General features: G+C 39.0%; 1 protein-coding gene and 1 long non-coding RNA gene across 2 annotated transcripts in view; one reads left to right on the forward strand and one right to left on the reverse strand.

The window, feature by feature from the left end:
- The window catches only part of P3H2 (prolyl 3-hydroxylase 2), a 150637-nt gene that overhangs the window by 9449 nt on the left and 124272 nt on the right, over window positions 1-16916 (reverse strand). Inside the window, exons 5-13 of the mRNA XM_047875443.1 lie at window positions 15639-15781; window positions 15213-15302; window positions 12920-12960; window positions 11580-11674; window positions 5052-5179; window positions 4392-4487; window positions 3775-3925; window positions 2786-2903; window positions 1716-1791 (exon numbers count right to left, since the gene is read on the reverse strand). Coding sequence (XP_047731399.1) covers window positions 1716-1791; window positions 2786-2903; window positions 3775-3925; window positions 4392-4487; window positions 5052-5179; window positions 11580-11674; window positions 12920-12960; window positions 15213-15302; window positions 15639-15781 — 938 coding nt within the window. The remainder of the gene's footprint in view (window positions 1-1715; window positions 1792-2785; window positions 2904-3774; window positions 3926-4391; window positions 4488-5051; window positions 5180-11579; window positions 11675-12919; window positions 12961-15212; window positions 15303-15638; window positions 15782-16916) is intronic.
- LOC125175132 (uncharacterized) overlaps window positions 10364-16916 on the forward strand; it is a 34160-nt gene continuing 27607 nt past the window's right edge. Inside the window, exon 1 of the long non-coding RNA XR_007155663.1 lies at window positions 10364-10644. This is a non-coding gene — a long non-coding RNA (uncharacterized LOC125175132). The remainder of the gene's footprint in view (window positions 10645-16916) is intronic.

A 16916-nucleotide genomic window follows, 5' to 3' on the forward strand; every position in this document is an offset into this window, starting at 1 on the left:
ATGAAACTGCATGAAATAATTTTTCTTAATTATTCCAATGTTTCTGGACAACCTTAACCACAATTTCCATAGGGTTCCCCCTCATCTGCTTATACCCCAGTAGGTATGCCATGAATGATATATGGATGTTTCACTATGAGTAAAGGGTACAAAATAGGAAAGGAAAAACATAAAATTCAGAAAAAGTTGTGGAAATAGCTTGAATAATGCAAAATCCTTGAAGTTTGTCAGATACATGCCTCAACTATTTAGATTTTGTATGGAAGAAAGATATCATTTACATAATCCATTTACAATTCAATTATCTCTTCCCTTGGAAAACATGTTTTCCTACCATGGTGTATGTGCTCTGGCTTAAAGTCCAAAGGATGCTGGCTATATGGCCTATTAACTCAGTAGACTGGTTTTCCAGAGGCATTGATTTGCTTAGGAAGATGGTGATGGAAATTAACTGTTGATTTTTACCTATGAAGGCGTATTTAGAATCTCATCCAAAGTGTGTGTGTATGAATGTATATATATATATCAATTTTCAGGTATAGGTTTACTTACAATCATATATATACATATGTGTGTGTGTACACACACACTCACACACACACACACACACACACACACACACACACACATTTTGATAACTAAAGGTCTAGAGCCCAATGCTCAATCCAAGCATATAGAACACCACGTTGCTTGAAAGCTATTCTGTAGAATCATTTGTCTAGCCCTAGGCATGGATGACTTAGAAATTGGTGTTTTTTGGGGCACCTGGGTGGCTCAGTTGGTTAAGCGTCCGACTTTGGCTCAGGTCATGATCCCACCGCTTGTGAGTTCAAGCCCCATGTGGGGCTTTGTGCTGACAGGTCAGCCTGGAGCCTGCTTCAGATTCTGTGTCTCCCTCTCTCTTGGCCACTCCCTCACTCATGCTCTCTCTCTCTCTCTCTCAAGAATAAATAAAACATTAAAAAATTAAAAAAAAAGAAATAGGTGTTTTTATGCTTCCATCAGACTAATATATATAATATATATACTATCTATATACATATATATGTATACTATATGTATACTATATATGTATACTATATATATACATATGTATATATGTATACTATATATGTATATATGTATATATATGTATATAATATACTATATATGTATACTATATATACATATATATACATATATGTATATAATATATATAGTATATATATGTGTATATATAATATATATGATATATATATATGTGTGTATATATATCTTCTAGTCCATTTTACAGATGGGCAATTTAAAGAATATATATGATTGGTGATTCCATTTCTTTTTTTTTATTAAAAATTTTTCTGAAATATTTTTATTTATTTTTGAGACAGATGGAGACAGAGCATGAGCAGGGGAGGGGTAGAGAGAGAGGGAGACAAAGAATCTGAAGCAGGCTCCAGGCTCTGAGCTGTCAGCATGGAGCCTGACACGAGGCTCGAACTCATGAACTGTGAGATCATGACCTGAGCTGAAGTCAGATGCCCAACTGACTGAGCCACCCAGGCACCCCAGATGGTGATTCCATTTCTAACATTTTATGATGCATACATTTATTGGACCCCTTTATACCTCTTAAATTCTCAAGCTCAGATATTTGAAATCCAATAGTCTGTGAGTCCTCGGAAAATGGCAAGATTGAGATAAATGCTACATAAATTTGCCTGCATAGGTTTACTTACAGTCACAGTCTTGGCATCCATCTCAGTGAATATGAATTCTCCTCCTTCAAAGTCATCATTCATATATAGGAGAGCGCTATAAGAAAAAAAAAGAAAAAAATGTATACTATTATATGTTTACAAAAGCATCATCACAGAATATTGACAAATGGTTGTAAACTGACAAGCCTGATTGGTAAGTTTCTTTTGAACTATACATTGAAATGACCGACTTTCCTAACCCTAAAGAGTAAGTAAGGACAGATATAGTTTGGGCCCTACCCCCGAAGTATTTATTTGTTTCACTTATGCTAAAATTTTCATTCTATTTTAAACTTCAACTCACATTTCACTTTTTCCCAAGAACACCTAACTAGATTTAATCTACCCCTTTGCACCTGCCCACACTACTTACAACTCTCTTCTTCCCTTTTATGCTTGTAACTCTAAAGGATGCATTTTTCCCCTAAGTAGCTACAGAACTCCAGGAGGTGTGGTCTTGCCTTGAAGATAGGGGGTGCTCAAGAAATGTTTTTGTCTGGAGCACACTGCAGTTAATAATTAACACACTACTATATACATGAGGACTGTAACTCCTGACAATTCTCTTTACACACTTACATAACATCCCATTTCTTCCTCTGACTTTCCAGTTTCTTATGTATAAAAGGCTGACCTAGGTAAGTGGCATTGTAAGATCCCTTTGTGCATTGAGATAGCATATCCCTGTCTTCTCAGACTGAACTATACATACGACAAGGGATATGTTTCGGTGAAAGCCAAACGATCAAATAAACAAAACAAAACAAAACAAAACAAAACAAAAGAAAAACCCTTTAGTTTTTACATTAAAACAAAATAGGCACGTTGTGGATTAAGATGCAACAAAACGTGCTTGGAATTTTTTGGCAAAAATATGAGATGATCACGTCACTTTCTGGTTGTGGCAGCTGCTTCGGGAGCTTATTTGAGAATCTCTGCCTCACAGAGCTGGATATGATGACAAGCAAAACAGATCAGTTTTCTAGTTTCCATGGGTTTTTGATAACTGTTGGGCAGAAGCTTGCTTTAGAAGCTTGTGCTGGTTGTACCTGTAGTCCCGGAATGTGTAGGCGGGAGGCTCCTTCCAGCATTCATTGGCCTCAGGATCCAACAGGCAATTGTCAGCATGGATGGGATGACTGAGGTCAGTTCTTCTCTCCTGCTGACCTGCCAGAAAATGGAAGGAGAGAATGGCAGGAGAGCAGTAACCTCTAACAGCAGAGCTGACAACCGGACTGTCTTCTCCTATCGCTGGTGCCTTTTGGAAATTTTTGGAGACATAAGTAGACCCAGATAGATTTAAGAACCAGATAGGCAGTCAAGAGACTGGTCTTGGTTTGGTGTAAACTTGATGTAAAACCTTGGGCAAGTCGCATCTGCCTGTTCTGCTATAAAAGTTTCCTGACATAAACATACATAATTGAATTGCCCTGCATTCCATGGGTTGTACTTCATGTAGGGCAGAAAAAGGGGAGGGGTGAAATGAAAATGAAAAAAAAAAAAAAAAAGATCCAGCTGAAAGTTCATATGTTAAAGTCTTAAAGTCTTCTCCCATGACACTGTCCCTTCCCTCCTACTCAGGAGGGTGTGGAAGAGAAGATCTAGGGACGAAATAATGACAGCAGGGAGTGAGGCAGTCTCTGCCTTTTTAAGAACATATCTTTCAACAATCCCTTCATCTTCCATGCTTCTACTTAATGCTTTTGGATGCAAAGGGGGACCGTGATTTCCAGGTTCCTGATTCCCTGGAAGGTAAAGCCTAAAGCAGAAAAGTATTTCTCTGGGTGACTTTAAGCTACTTGCTTAAATGGACTTGAAAGGAAAGATAGGCAGAGCAATGGTCGTTTGGAACTTTAGGTGACCAAAAAGGAGTAAAAGAAGGAAGGGAAAAATAAGGATTAGCAAGCTTCTTCTGTTTTAGGAATTTGGAACTTTGCTAAACCATTAGTCTAAACTGTAATAGAGCTTTGTGTTACATTGTTTTCTTTCTCATGTCACTGTGGGTGGAAGAGAACAAGTTCACACTCTGGAATCTTACCAGACAGGGCTGTTCGGCAGACCATGTGTGTATAGGAAAAATACAGGGTTGAGTTCAGCATGAAATAGGATTCTACAATCTTTCGAGCCTTCTCGCTGATGTCATAAAACAGACGGGCACTCTTCAGTGGGACTCGGCCTTCATAACCAAACTGAAGAAAAATAAGAACACTAAATAGCACTGGGTTGATTGGAAGACTTGAGAAAAACAGACACCAGGTTTCAGTAAGGCAACAGAGGGATGGCATGTCTGTGTTGACTAGTGGGAATACGATTACATGCTTGTGGATTTGGGTTAGTAAAATGAGCCATTGAAAGTCACTCTTCCTAATCACAGAGGGAACACTGAAAGCTAATCTCTTCATCCTCTCTCCTTTAGAGAACTTTCCTCTTTCTCCCCAATGATGCCTATTGAGGTACAGGATAATCACGTGGTTCAGTATGATTTCACCATTGGACCAGGAGCTCCCTGAAGACAGGGGTATTGTATATTATCTGTCAGTTGCAAGTTGATGAGATATAAAGTTTGATAAATTTGTGACTACATGAAGGGATCTAAAACAGAAGGCCCTGGGTTGACACTTAGGAACCCAAGCCCAAAAGAAGCTATGACTGTACCTTGAGTGCTTTCAGGACAGTGGCACCTTCAAACTTTTCATTGGGCGTATGGGGTGAAGTTTTCCCTCTGTATCCATCACCAACGAGCATGATTCCCTGGAAGCAATACACAAGAAGATGCTTTATTAATAACAACTATGAATTAGTCAGGTCTCCATTTTTTTCCTTGACTGCCAGGAAGCTAAGGACCAAAGTCAATACTCAGAACCATCCCTATTTTGTACCACGATGCTGGTATCATTAATTCTTCCAATCAAAAGAGATATTTTTATTTAAACTTAACTCTACATTTTCCTTACAAAATATCACTTTTTGTAGAAATGGGTAGAATATAAATGATTAATATATTTGTTTATTATCGATTAAAATAAAGAGATTCTCCCAGTGACTTTATATGGTAGCCAGGGCATGTGCTGAATGGGTCTTGTTCTAGGTATGAAGCCACTAACTACCCCAGATCCATTCTGTGTTCAGATCTAGACAAAAGTAAGATAATTCCAAACAAGGCTATGAAAATGCTCCCACAGTCAATGTCCCTGTCCTAAAGAAAGTGGTATTTCAGATCTGGTTCCTGACTCCAAGTGAGCCCAGGACCAGACAACTCCAGGGCTCATGCCAGGCCAGCCCAATATCAGGCTCCCCTCCCTCTCTGGTCCTCACACTGGCCACGCTGTGGAGCTCCCGGCACTGTTCTTCCGACAGGACGTTATCCAGGAGAACCCGCTGGGTCCCGTTCAGCTGCTCTGAGTTATAGACAAACGTGATGTTCTCGTAGAGCAGAGGACCACCTGAAGGGACAGAACACATTGTCTTCTCTGTTACCTCTGTTCCCAAGGGGGTGAGCACACAGCATCCAACAGTTTTCAATGTGAAATTCATGAGACTCCATTTGCCCATGAATGCTTAAGAAGGCAAAGACAAATTGGAAGCCTGATAAATTCAATATGGATTCAGGAAAAAAGACAGATGTCCGACTGTTAGGCTTCTCCATGGCATCACAATAATATTAACACATTTGTTAGTATTTGGGGTTTGAGAAACCATCTTTTCACCTGATTCCAGTGATGAGCCTGTAAAGTAGATTCTGAATCTCACAGGATTCTCTGTGATGACTCTGAGAAGACCTTCCAGAATTCTCTGGGCAACAGCACCCACCCTTCTCCACAACCCTTGGTCCATAATTCTGTTACACCACATGCAATTACTTGATTACATGTTTGTGCACCCACACATGAGATACACACCTCAGTCTCACTTGTTTGTAGAGAAATGTCTTCACTCCACAACTCAGCTGGTAAATCCATCACCAGAACAGTCACACCCAAGCCAGCCAACTCCTTCCCCGTCTTCTTCCACCACTTAACTGACTCTAGATGGTCTTATTTTTGGAATATTTGCTTTTCTCTGTTCTCTGGGAAAATCTTTATATCATTTTCTTTGCACAGGAAGGTTTCCTATAGCCACCTGCTCTCTCCATGAATAGAGCCCACATCTTTATGAAATTAGTCCATATAGGCTTTTCAGAAGGTGATGCTCTGGGGTTATGTTTTAGGTGGTAACTTACAAAATCTAGACCTGACAAAGCCCTTTCCTCACAGACATTACGACTGAAGGACAAAGCCTCTGCTGGTGAGGAAATCTTCAGATGTATCAGAGTACAGCCCTCTTGACCAGAAAACCGAACAGAAAAGAAAAACAGGTTTTTGCTCTTTATAGTACTCCAAAGGGACCTGATGCAGGTGCTGTCAGTAACAACAGTTTGGCCTGGATGGAGGTACTGGGGGGTGGGGGAGGGGGGGCATGGCTTCTCCCTTCTTCCCCCAGTCAAGCAATGGTCACCAACACACTAAAACACATCAGTTAAAGAAGGAAGAAACCAGTCGAAGTTTCTGTCTATTCTATTTCTTGAAAACAAAACCAGTCAAAGTTGGGCAAACAACAAATTCATTAGTCTAGTTAGGATGAAAGAGTCCCCACAGCCCACAATTAGTGAAGAGACAGTGTTTCTCAATCTTCAGTAATACACAGTTATCTGTTAAGGAAACGTCCCCTAAGGAGGTGCAGGGCTGACACATTAGTTTGCCACAATTTTGCTTCCGTGCTTACAATATGATAGAACTATGAATGGTATATTTATCCTCAGAGTTTCCAATAACCATAATTCCAAAACTGATTCACAACATTAAATAAAAGCAAGACCATAAAACCAACTACATTCAAGTTAATGATCTTAATGAAACGGTTAGTGTTATTTTGCAGAAACAAGAAAGCTACCTTCCATGTGAATATTCTACTAACTGATCTGGCCCAGGTTCTTTTCAGCCAGCATTCTTCATAGTATTTTTGGTGTGTAATGACTCATTCCACTGCAACTTTTCTCTGTTGAAATTACTATGAAATTGTAGTGTTCCGTGATGAATTTGGGCCTTTATCTGGTCCTAATACATTACTTACCAGTTTGTTCTACTTCATTTCTCGTCAGCCTTCAACCACTGAAGTATTACGAACTGGTGTTGATGTAACAGTAACTGCCCCAAATGCGGTATGAAATCTCACGGTAGTACTTGGTTATAAGGTCATTATTTACATGACCCACTAGGGGCCACATCAAAACTTATAAATACAGAATTTCTTGGATTCCAGGAATATAACCACAAGTTATAATTTCAATACCAATCTTTTGGATGAGTTAAAAAAATATGCATACATACACAATTCAGTGCCTTTGTTTCGCAGAAAGTTTTTGATGAAAAAAGAGTTTCTTGATCAAATGTGTTTGGGAGCACTAGGTTACATAGGATTTAAGAGAAGTTCTTAGAACTTTTAGTATCTACACAGGCATTATGAATATCCTGAGTATCAAAACAATATGAAGCAGTTCTCACCATTAATCTTACCCTGCCTTCCTTCCCTCCCTCCCTCCCTCCCTCCCTCCTTTTCTTTCTCCCTTCCTCCCTCCCTCCTTTTCTTCCTTCCTTCCTTCCTTCCTTCCTTCCATCCTTCCTTCCTTTCTTCCTTTGTTCCTTCCTTCCTTCAGGCAGAAAGACTCTAAGATGGCCCCCTAATGATGACTGCCTCCAGGAATTCATGGGTTTGCATAATTTGCTTTCCTCAAGTGTGGGTGGGGCCTTGAACTTGCCTCTAAGCAACAGAATATAGAAAAAGTGATGGGATGTCACTTCTGTGATTGCATTGCATGAGAATGCAACTTCTATCCTGCTAGCAGACTCAGTTTATTGCCTTCTCCACTTGCAGTTTGATGAGGCATGTGGCTGCATTAGACAGACTCACGTGGCAAGGAATGAGGCAACCCCCAGTCAACAATCAACTAGGAACTGCACACCTCCATCCACTAAGACTTTCAGAACCAAATTCTATCATCTGAGCTTGGAAGATCATTCCCTAGTCAAGCCTTAAAGAGACCCCAGCCCTGATCAACTACTTGACAGACCCTATGACAGACCCTGAAGCAAGGGACCCAACTAGGCTATCCCCATATTCCTGACCTCAGAAACTGTGGGAACTATGGCATAGTTAATGCATGTTATTGTAAGCTGCTACATTTGTGTTATTTTTTTGTAGCAATAAAAAAACAGTAGACCCCCCACACTCCCCGGCAGAACCTCTTAACATAAAACACAGGTTGTTTGAGAAAGGCTGCTCCAATCTCTACAGCTAACATTTGTTGCCAAATTGAGGCAGTTTCTCAAATATCTGGGAAAGTAAATTGGATATTCCACTCCCATTTAGAAATTTAAAAGAGGGGCGCCTGGGTGGCTCAGTCGGTTAAGCGTCTGACTTCAGCTCAGGTCACGATCTTGCGGTCCGTGAGTTCAAGCCCCGCGTCGGGCTCTGGGCTGATGGCTCAGAGCCTGGAGCCTGTTTCCGAATCTGTTTCTCCCTCTCTCTCTGCCCCTCCCCCGTTCATGCTCTGTCTCTCTCTGTCTCAAAAATAAATAAATGTTAAAAAAATTTTTTTTAATTAAAAAAAAAGAAATTTAAGAGATGTTCTGTCAACAAGCAAGACAATATACTTGTAGGTTTGCTGAAAAGCATTTTCTGATATAAAACCCAAATAAAAATGGATGACTGAATAAGGGTTTAGTGAGCTCAGTTGCTTTGTACTTTGTCCTATTTTTTTTTCTTTTTCTATGCTGAGAGTGTATTACTTTAAATATAATTACCTTATTTTCAAATATGGCTTTAACAGTTACTAAAACTAAAACATTTAGAAAAATGTCCACCATTATCAAGTGCTCTATAAGTATTTGGTATTATTATGTTGATTATTATAGTATTATCATCAAATATGCCTGGTATATTGTGTTATGTTTTGACTGAGGCATCTTAATAAGCATAAAAGAGTATATTTTAAAAAGTGCTCCTGGGATATCGACAATTCACCCAGTCATGCCACGTGGAACACACAAAAATCAGGTGAAGAGACAAAATGCAGCATGGAGTCTTAACTCCCTACACACCAATAGGTTCAGGCAGAATCTGTTCTAGATATCTGCTTTTCATGTAGTTAATAGAATCGCCACTAAGCAGAGAGTTTTATACAGAGCTTTCCTACACATGCGTGTAACAGAAAAACAACCAACTACCCAACTATTAACCAAGAGGGAAAAAAATAGGCAAAACAAACCCTGCTATCCAAAAATGCACATCTAGCAGCCTACAAATGACTAGTAGCACACCAGACAGAGGAAAACATTGAAATAAAAATAAAAATGTGGTCCAATAAGTTGTGGTTCCTGGGGTCTGATTTGATGGCTTCAGCCAACTCTTAACCACAGCTCAAGGAGATTTAGTTAAACAACTTAATTCTCCTCTCATTCATAAAGTATGTGCCTGGCTCTGACTCTCCGGTTACAATAAAGAGGGATCGTCTAGGAAAATATTCCTTTGTGCTCACTGCCTGTGGCTCACATGGCAGGAAGAAGCATTTGACCGTAAATATTACAACATCATACAAGTCGCAACAGGGATGTGCTGAGTAACAAGCCCTTATATGAGCATAGCCCTTTACGGTTTACAAAAGACTTTTCACACTGGTCTTCTGCAAAATGTTGCAAGGCTTCTTTCACAGCCAAGGGTCATACAGCCCAGAGACACCAAGTCTTTAGTCATCCATCACAGCACAGCACATCAGACTAGTTGATCCTGGAAAGTGGGACTCCTGATTCCAAGTTCAGTGTTATTTCTACTATACTGACTGGGATTATTATGGAGCAAGACCTTTGGAGACTGGTATTGAAAGGAGAATGGGTAAGTGACAGATGGTTTTAGTGAGAGGAGAGGCACGTTCCATGGAGTGGTGTCACTCTGGGATGTCGTCCTGGGTCACTCCTGCAGTGCTTAACAGCCATCCAGTTGGAATACTACTAAAAACTGTTAGGTAACCAGAGTAGATGACGAGGGCTTTGTGGACGATGAGAAAAGCTGAAACGTATTCTACACGGTGAAGCATGCATCCTTTCTCGCCTCCCTGACATCTTTCAGCCAGACTAAGATATGTAAGTGTTTTCTGGTTGGGAACTTTGCCTTGCCTCTGTCTACCACTACCACTGATTTAGAAACTATTTAGATCTCCAGTGATTACACAGAAGGCTTTCCAGTGGTTTCCCAGAGAACATCATAAGAAGCGGTAGTCCGTTCAACTAAGCAAATTCTAGAGAAAGGACAGAATTTGGTAGCCCAGCCAATCACGGTCTCTCTCCATCCTTTACAGTCTCCCACTCTACTCTTTATACCAGCCTTCCTAGTCAGGTTCTGGACATCAGAGTCCCTGGTAGCCAGAAAAAAATGCTTTGAAGTTTGGCAACTATCCTGGAGGTTCCCAAACATCCACAGCAAAGTGCTGGCTTATTGGCATGTACTTCCTGGGTGATTTCTCAGCTTAAAAAGCAATGTGAACTCTGGCTGACCATGAAATTCTCTGGCATTTGTAAAACAGCTCGGGCTTTGTGGCTGCAAACTGAGGTCCAGGTCAGATTAGATGAGCATATTATCCTGTTTACTGCCTCAAACTGACTTGGAAGCTAAGGAAGGAAAGGGCTGGGAAATGTGAGAGCTAGAGAGAGCCAGAAATTTTCAAATCAGCTAGAGGAATGTGCTGACATACTCTCTGGTTGGGGAAAGGAGAACTGTACTTCTCAATGCAGGTTTTTGAAGCCTTCTTATCGTGCACGTATTTAATCAATAAAGGATACACTTTGGATATCTAGACACTTCTATGTTCCATCTCCAGGTAAGGAAGGGAAAATGGGCTTTGGGTTCAAATGCCTGGGTTCAAATGCCTCCTCAACCTGTTAAGAGCTGTTGAGACACCAGGCGAGTCACTGTATCTCTGTGAGCCTCAAGGCTCTGTGAGCCTTTTCTTGCCTGTGAAGTGAGGACACTTGTCTCACATGAGATGCTTTCAGTATTCAAACAAACGGTGGGTAAATTTGCTTGAAAAATTCTAAAATAGATAGCTATCATAATAATTGTTAAGGGTCACAACTGAGTACCATCACTGGGACCAATAACTTATTATTATAACAGTGTTTAGCTCCATTTATAAACTACTTTTGACAACACTCTATATATGTTTGCACTAATTTTGAACTGATATAAATAGGCATATGATGTTCTGCTCTATCTCTGTGCCTTTGTTCCACTTGTTTTCTCCAGCTGAACGGCCCCCTCCACACCTCTGTCAATTCACTAGAATCTACTTATCACTCAGAGCCCTGCTCAAGCATATGTGCCTCAGGCATCTTAGGTTAACTCTTGTATATCTATATGACCTGCCTCTTCAAGTTCCCCTGATGCAGTCTATTCTGCACTATCTAGCACTCACTCCCTGCACAACAGCAGGAAGCCCTGGGAACAGTCCAAGCCTCAGGTACTTAACCGAGGGTCCCAATGATCATTCAATCCCTGCCCAGCTCACAGGATTCCTGCGGGAAACAGATGAGGGAGTGACCTTGGAAGCACTTATATTGAAAACCAAAGGCAATGATACGCAAATCTGAGACAGTCTTGTTTTTAAGGCTTGCTTTCAGAATTTTATAAATGTCCTAGCTTAGTCCTAACTCGTTACTTTCCGGAAAAAGTGGGCTCTTCCTTAATTTTAGTAAGAACTAGCCAAGTCTCATCTCCTTTCCCTCCTGCTGTAAGTAAAAGTGCACAGATACTTACCCTCTCTTAAGTCTCGATCTATCTTGGGTGATGATTTTTTCCCCATTGACAATCCATGAACTTCTGCCCCCTCCACGTTCACTCCTGAAGGGACCCTGCCGTTAAAAACAGTTGGAATTGAATTTCTCACTGCATAAAGATGCTCAAAGACAAAAGCCACCTTACTCAGGTAGTCTGTGACTCCATATTGTGTATTTTTGTTTTGCACAAGTCCACCTGTTTTTCAGGATCAAATTAACTGCCACTGCCTCCATGAAGACCTCTATTTCCTCAAAGACTGTGCTCTATTTCACTTCTCTAAATCTCCTTAGCACCTTTTTTTTTTTTTACAGTTAATTGTATCCATAACTTTAGCCCCTTGGGATTAGACATTAAGTCTCAACAGAGAGAAAAGAATTATCGTGTGAATCTTTGTAATGTTCAGAGTGTTTTATTTTTGTCTGGAGCAGAGTGCATCACTGAACAATGAATGAATAGAAATAAACCGAGACCTAGTGTAGTGATTCTCGACTATTCCAAGAAAGAAGACACAAGTTTTAAACTTGGCAAACATCCAGATCATAGCAATGATGTCCTTTCAATATTCATGGATTGAATAAACCCAAATACGCAGGTGCACTCTTAGGTATCTTCTGATAATTTAGGCCACCCAGAGGTTGAGGCCTTGAAGCCTAGTGAAAGACCACAGAATTTTGAATAGGAAGATCTCAATCTGCCAGCCCCTTGCAGTGACACTCTGAGAGAGTCCTTTGCCTTGTCAGAACCTCAGTTTCTGAATTTGGAAATGAATAGGATAGACCATGTCATCTCAAACACGTAACTCCAACGTTCTAGGATTCCTTGAACTGTTCATAACATATACATTGACTTTTCACTTCTATCATTTAGAAAAACGAGGTCCCTTCACTTCTGGTAAGATTAGCTCCACCTAATATTTTAGCTTGCAGTGAAACTCTTTGAGCTTCTTGCTTTCAAATGCAGTAAGACAATTCAGCATTAACAAGAAAAAAATTAAGCTCAATTCTGTTAATAAATCACAAATAGCATCCAATTTTCTCTGATTTAGAATCACAGAATATTTCGCCTTCAGGAATGACCTGCTCCAACCCCTTAAACTGGAGGAAAAACACAAGACTGGGAAGGAAGATAAATCACTCAAGGTCACACAGAAGTACAGGAAGAGCTGGGACCAGAAGGCTGAGGAACTAATTCCCAGTGTGGAATCTTTTAATTATGTATTTTTGCCTATTCCATAGAGACAAGGTCCTTATACTGAGTATGAATCTAAGTGTTTCTCCTCATCAAAAATAAACAGATTGTGTTCTGAATGAAGAACTCACCGATTCTCATCCTGTCGTCCTCCATATCGGATCCAATAATTCTGTTTTAAGTTAAAAACAAAGAAACAAACATAAAAACCACTTCAGTAGCTTTATCACTAAAACATAACTCACAAAAATAAAATATACACTTAAAACACTCAAAAGACCTAAATCATTGGGAAACTTGCACACTGTATAAAGATCCAGTAAATAACTTAAACAGATTAATAATAAAAAAAAAACAGCTAAAGTTGATGCTATTTTGGCAAAGACAATATGCTGCACAAATGGATTTTTCAAAGTAGCATGGAATTAGCCTAAGTATTTATATTTTTTGTCCAAGAAATTATTTGGAATTTGGTGTCAGGAAGACAATTACATGATCATTTAGTCCAACTCCCTTATGTTTTTTGAACAAAACAAACACACAAAAATGTACAGCTTGATTAATCATCTGTGTAGGATCATAAAGTGACTTTTTCTGAAGTCTCTTGGGAGAATGAAATTTTAAGAAAATAGTAAGTAGGGCTGGTTATAAGCATGTTAAAAATGTTTATTAGAGGGGTGCCTGAGTGGCTCAGTCGGTTAAGTGCTGGGCTCTTGAAGTAGGCTCAGGTCATGATCTCATGGCTCCTGAGATCGAGTCCCATGTCGGGCTCTGCACTGACAGCGTGCAGAACCTGCTTGAGATTGTCTCTTCCTCTCTCTCCCTCTCGCTCTGCCCTTCTCCGACTTGTTCTTATTCTCTTACTCTCTCAAAATAAGAAAAATGTTTATTATATACCTTAAATTATCCTAATTTTTTTAATGTGCCAGTAAAAAATGACATAACAAAGACAGAAATGAAAAAAATATGTTACAAATAGGATATATTACTAATAGTGCTTTAAAATTTTTTTTAATGTTTATTTATTTTTGAGACAATGCAAGAGACAGAGTGTGAGTGGGGGAGGGGCAGACAGAGGGGCACACAGAATCTGAAGTGGGCTCCAGGCTCTGATCTGTCAGCACAGAGCCCATAATAGTGCTTTTTATAAACATATGATAATGTACATTATATAAAGAACTTATACGTAGTTAACCAACAGGTAAGCAAATAAAAAACAGGTATGCCCAGATAATTCAAATCAGAAGAAAAGTAATTAATAATAATATGTGAAAAATTTATTTTTGCTGGTCATCAAAGGAATACAAGTTAAAACAACAATGATATACCATTTTGTACCTAAGAAATATGAATGATTTTAAAATGTTATTTCCCATTGCTGAGATGTTTGTAGTAAACTAATACTTAAAAAAAAATTGAGAGAGATAGAACACAAGAGGGAGAGAGAGGCAGAGGGAGAGAAAGAGAGAGAATGAGGAAGAGAGAGAGAAAGAGAGAGAGGGAGAATCTTAAGCAGGCTACATGTTAAGTGTGGAGCCCAACAAGGGGATTGATCCCACAACCCTGGGATCATGACCTGAGCCAAAATCAAGAGTCGATGCTCAACTGACTGAGCCACCTACGCACCACAGTAAACTGGTACTTTTATGAATTGCTAGGACCAATGAAGGTATGAGAAAACTCTCTTAGAAAAGCAATTTCAACAACTTTAAAACTTCTCATATCCTTTGATGGCAGAATAATCCCACTCCTGGGAATTTATTCATAGTTCAATACAGAGAAAAATGCTTCCTGCATTAAATATGGTAGGAAAAAAGTCAGAAACAAAACAAACGCTCAGTCTCAAGAAAATCGTCATTCATTGCATGTCAATTCCACATATGCAGCTAAAAATGATTTAAAAAGGTATAAACATGTAGAAATTGCTTATGAAACCTTAAATAGAAATCAGAACAGAGATCTCTCTGTACCACAGTGCCGGTTCTGCAAAAAGCGTGTCTTCACATGCAGAATGACCGGAAGTGAACACGGACAAGTGGAGGAAAGTCAGCACAATGAATAGTACAATGGAGATGGATTTTGTTCTTCAGCAGGGATTGAAGTCTTTTAATGGTTAAAATGTATAAGAGAAATACAAAATGTTGCATCCAGAGTTCAATAAATAAAACCATCAGGTACAAAACACTTCTCCCCAGAAAAGTTTGCTTTTGACTTTGAGTCTCAGTGCTATGGAGATCTATTAAAGTCTTTTAACATTTAGCATACACATTGAATAAACATCCCCCCCCAACTCCCTGGGTTTTGTTAATGTAAGGCAAGAGATTAGAATTTTCAGTAATTGAAGCTGGGAAATAAAATCATAAATAAGAAGTCCCTCAAATAGTTCTCTAAAGAAAACATTTTCTTTTTCCTCTTTGCTCTTACTGGCTCTGTGTATGAAAATCCCAGACCCTCTGCAGCTGATTTTATTAGTTCCGATTCCAGTTTATGACGCTTCACAAACATTGCCAAATCCTAGAGGGAAAAAAAAATGAAAGAAAAGTTTATATTTAAATAACAGTTAAGAAATATGATAAATGTTCAAGTGGAAATATTTTTCATTAGACAGTGACATATGAGCTAAAAAAATATGCACAGCTACAAAAAAAAAGTCTCCATCTCAACAGATTTTCACAAGCTATCACATATGAGAAAAATATGCTCCTGGCATTAATAAGCAAAGTACAAAAGAACTGGATTCTACAACACTTACTGAATTGCTAGATAGCTTTAAGAGCGGTGCTACATTTTTACCAGTTCTGCCCAGTGCCTCTCACAGAATGCAGTTTCCTCTCAGGACATTGGTCTCACCTCTCTGGCCTCAATGGATGCTGGGTCACTGCTGTCATCTAGCAGGCTCTCATAGTAATCCACATTGTCTAATACATCCTCATCATCCGGATGGAGGAGAAGATAAGCTTTAGCACACTCCAAGGCTTTCACATATTCGCCAACTGAAACGCCAGAGAGCTGCAGCATTAGAGTTAGCCTACGTCCATCTAGAGGATTTTTAAGAAATCTAGAAACTGTTAGAGGTCAGCATTCAACATGAATAAGAGGGAAGACAAGGTAACGCTGGAGAGCACACACAAAAATAGTCACCAATTAAAACAGATTCTCAAATACAGACAACAAACTGATGGTTGTCAGAGGGGAGGTGAGGAGGGGGATGGGAGGAACAAATAAAGAGGATTAAAAGGTACAAACTTCCAGGTATACGATAAATAAATCACAGACTTGAAACGTACAGCACAGCAAATACAGTCAATAAGATTGTAATAATGTTGTTTGGTGACAGATGGTGACTACACTTATCATGATGAGCCCTGAGTAATGCACAGAATCGTTGTATGCCTGAAACTAATGTAACACCATATGTTAATTATATTTCAAAAAAAAAAAAATAGCCACAGACAAAAGGAAAGACATGATTTCAGGTGTTTAAAAGGTACTATCTTTGGTCTGCTTTGGTGCTAGATGTTTTGAATCAATTATTAAAAGTTTCCACCTGAAGATGTTTGCTACAACTTATATCATTTAATAGAGATAAACAGAGCAGAATTTTTGGGAGTTAATTCTGTGTTTGTACTGAGTTTGACAACATGATATCTAAAACCAATTTCAGCAACCATAAGTCTATTGATTGCTTTTAAACATAAGGAAAGATGCTCAGTCTCTCTTTCTCAATTAGATACATAGAAATTAAAACTAATTTGAGATAAAAAAAAATTTCACCTAATGGATTGGTGAAATATCTAAAATTTCCCCAGTATATTCTATTGATGGGCAATGAAAAATGTACTCCATATGGAAGAAAATGTGGCAACATCTATCAAAATTTTAAATGAATAAACCATTCAACACAGCAATTATACTGCTAGAAATTTGTCCTTTATATATATTTATGTGTGAATGTGAAATAACTTACATAAAATGTTATTCATTTGATCCTTGATTGAAATAGAAAGCTGTAACAAACAAAACAATGCCCATGAATAAGGAGACACATAAAATAAATTATAGGACAATGATATGCTGCTATAAAGAAAAATGAGTGAGGAAGATCTCCATGTACTGACACAATTAGGT

This window comes from Prionailurus viverrinus, chromosome C2 (assembly GCF_022837055.1).
Source record: "Prionailurus viverrinus isolate Anna chromosome C2, UM_Priviv_1.0, whole genome shotgun sequence".
In the NCBI taxonomy this organism is placed as follows: domain Eukaryota; kingdom Metazoa; phylum Chordata; class Mammalia; order Carnivora; family Felidae; genus Prionailurus; species Prionailurus viverrinus.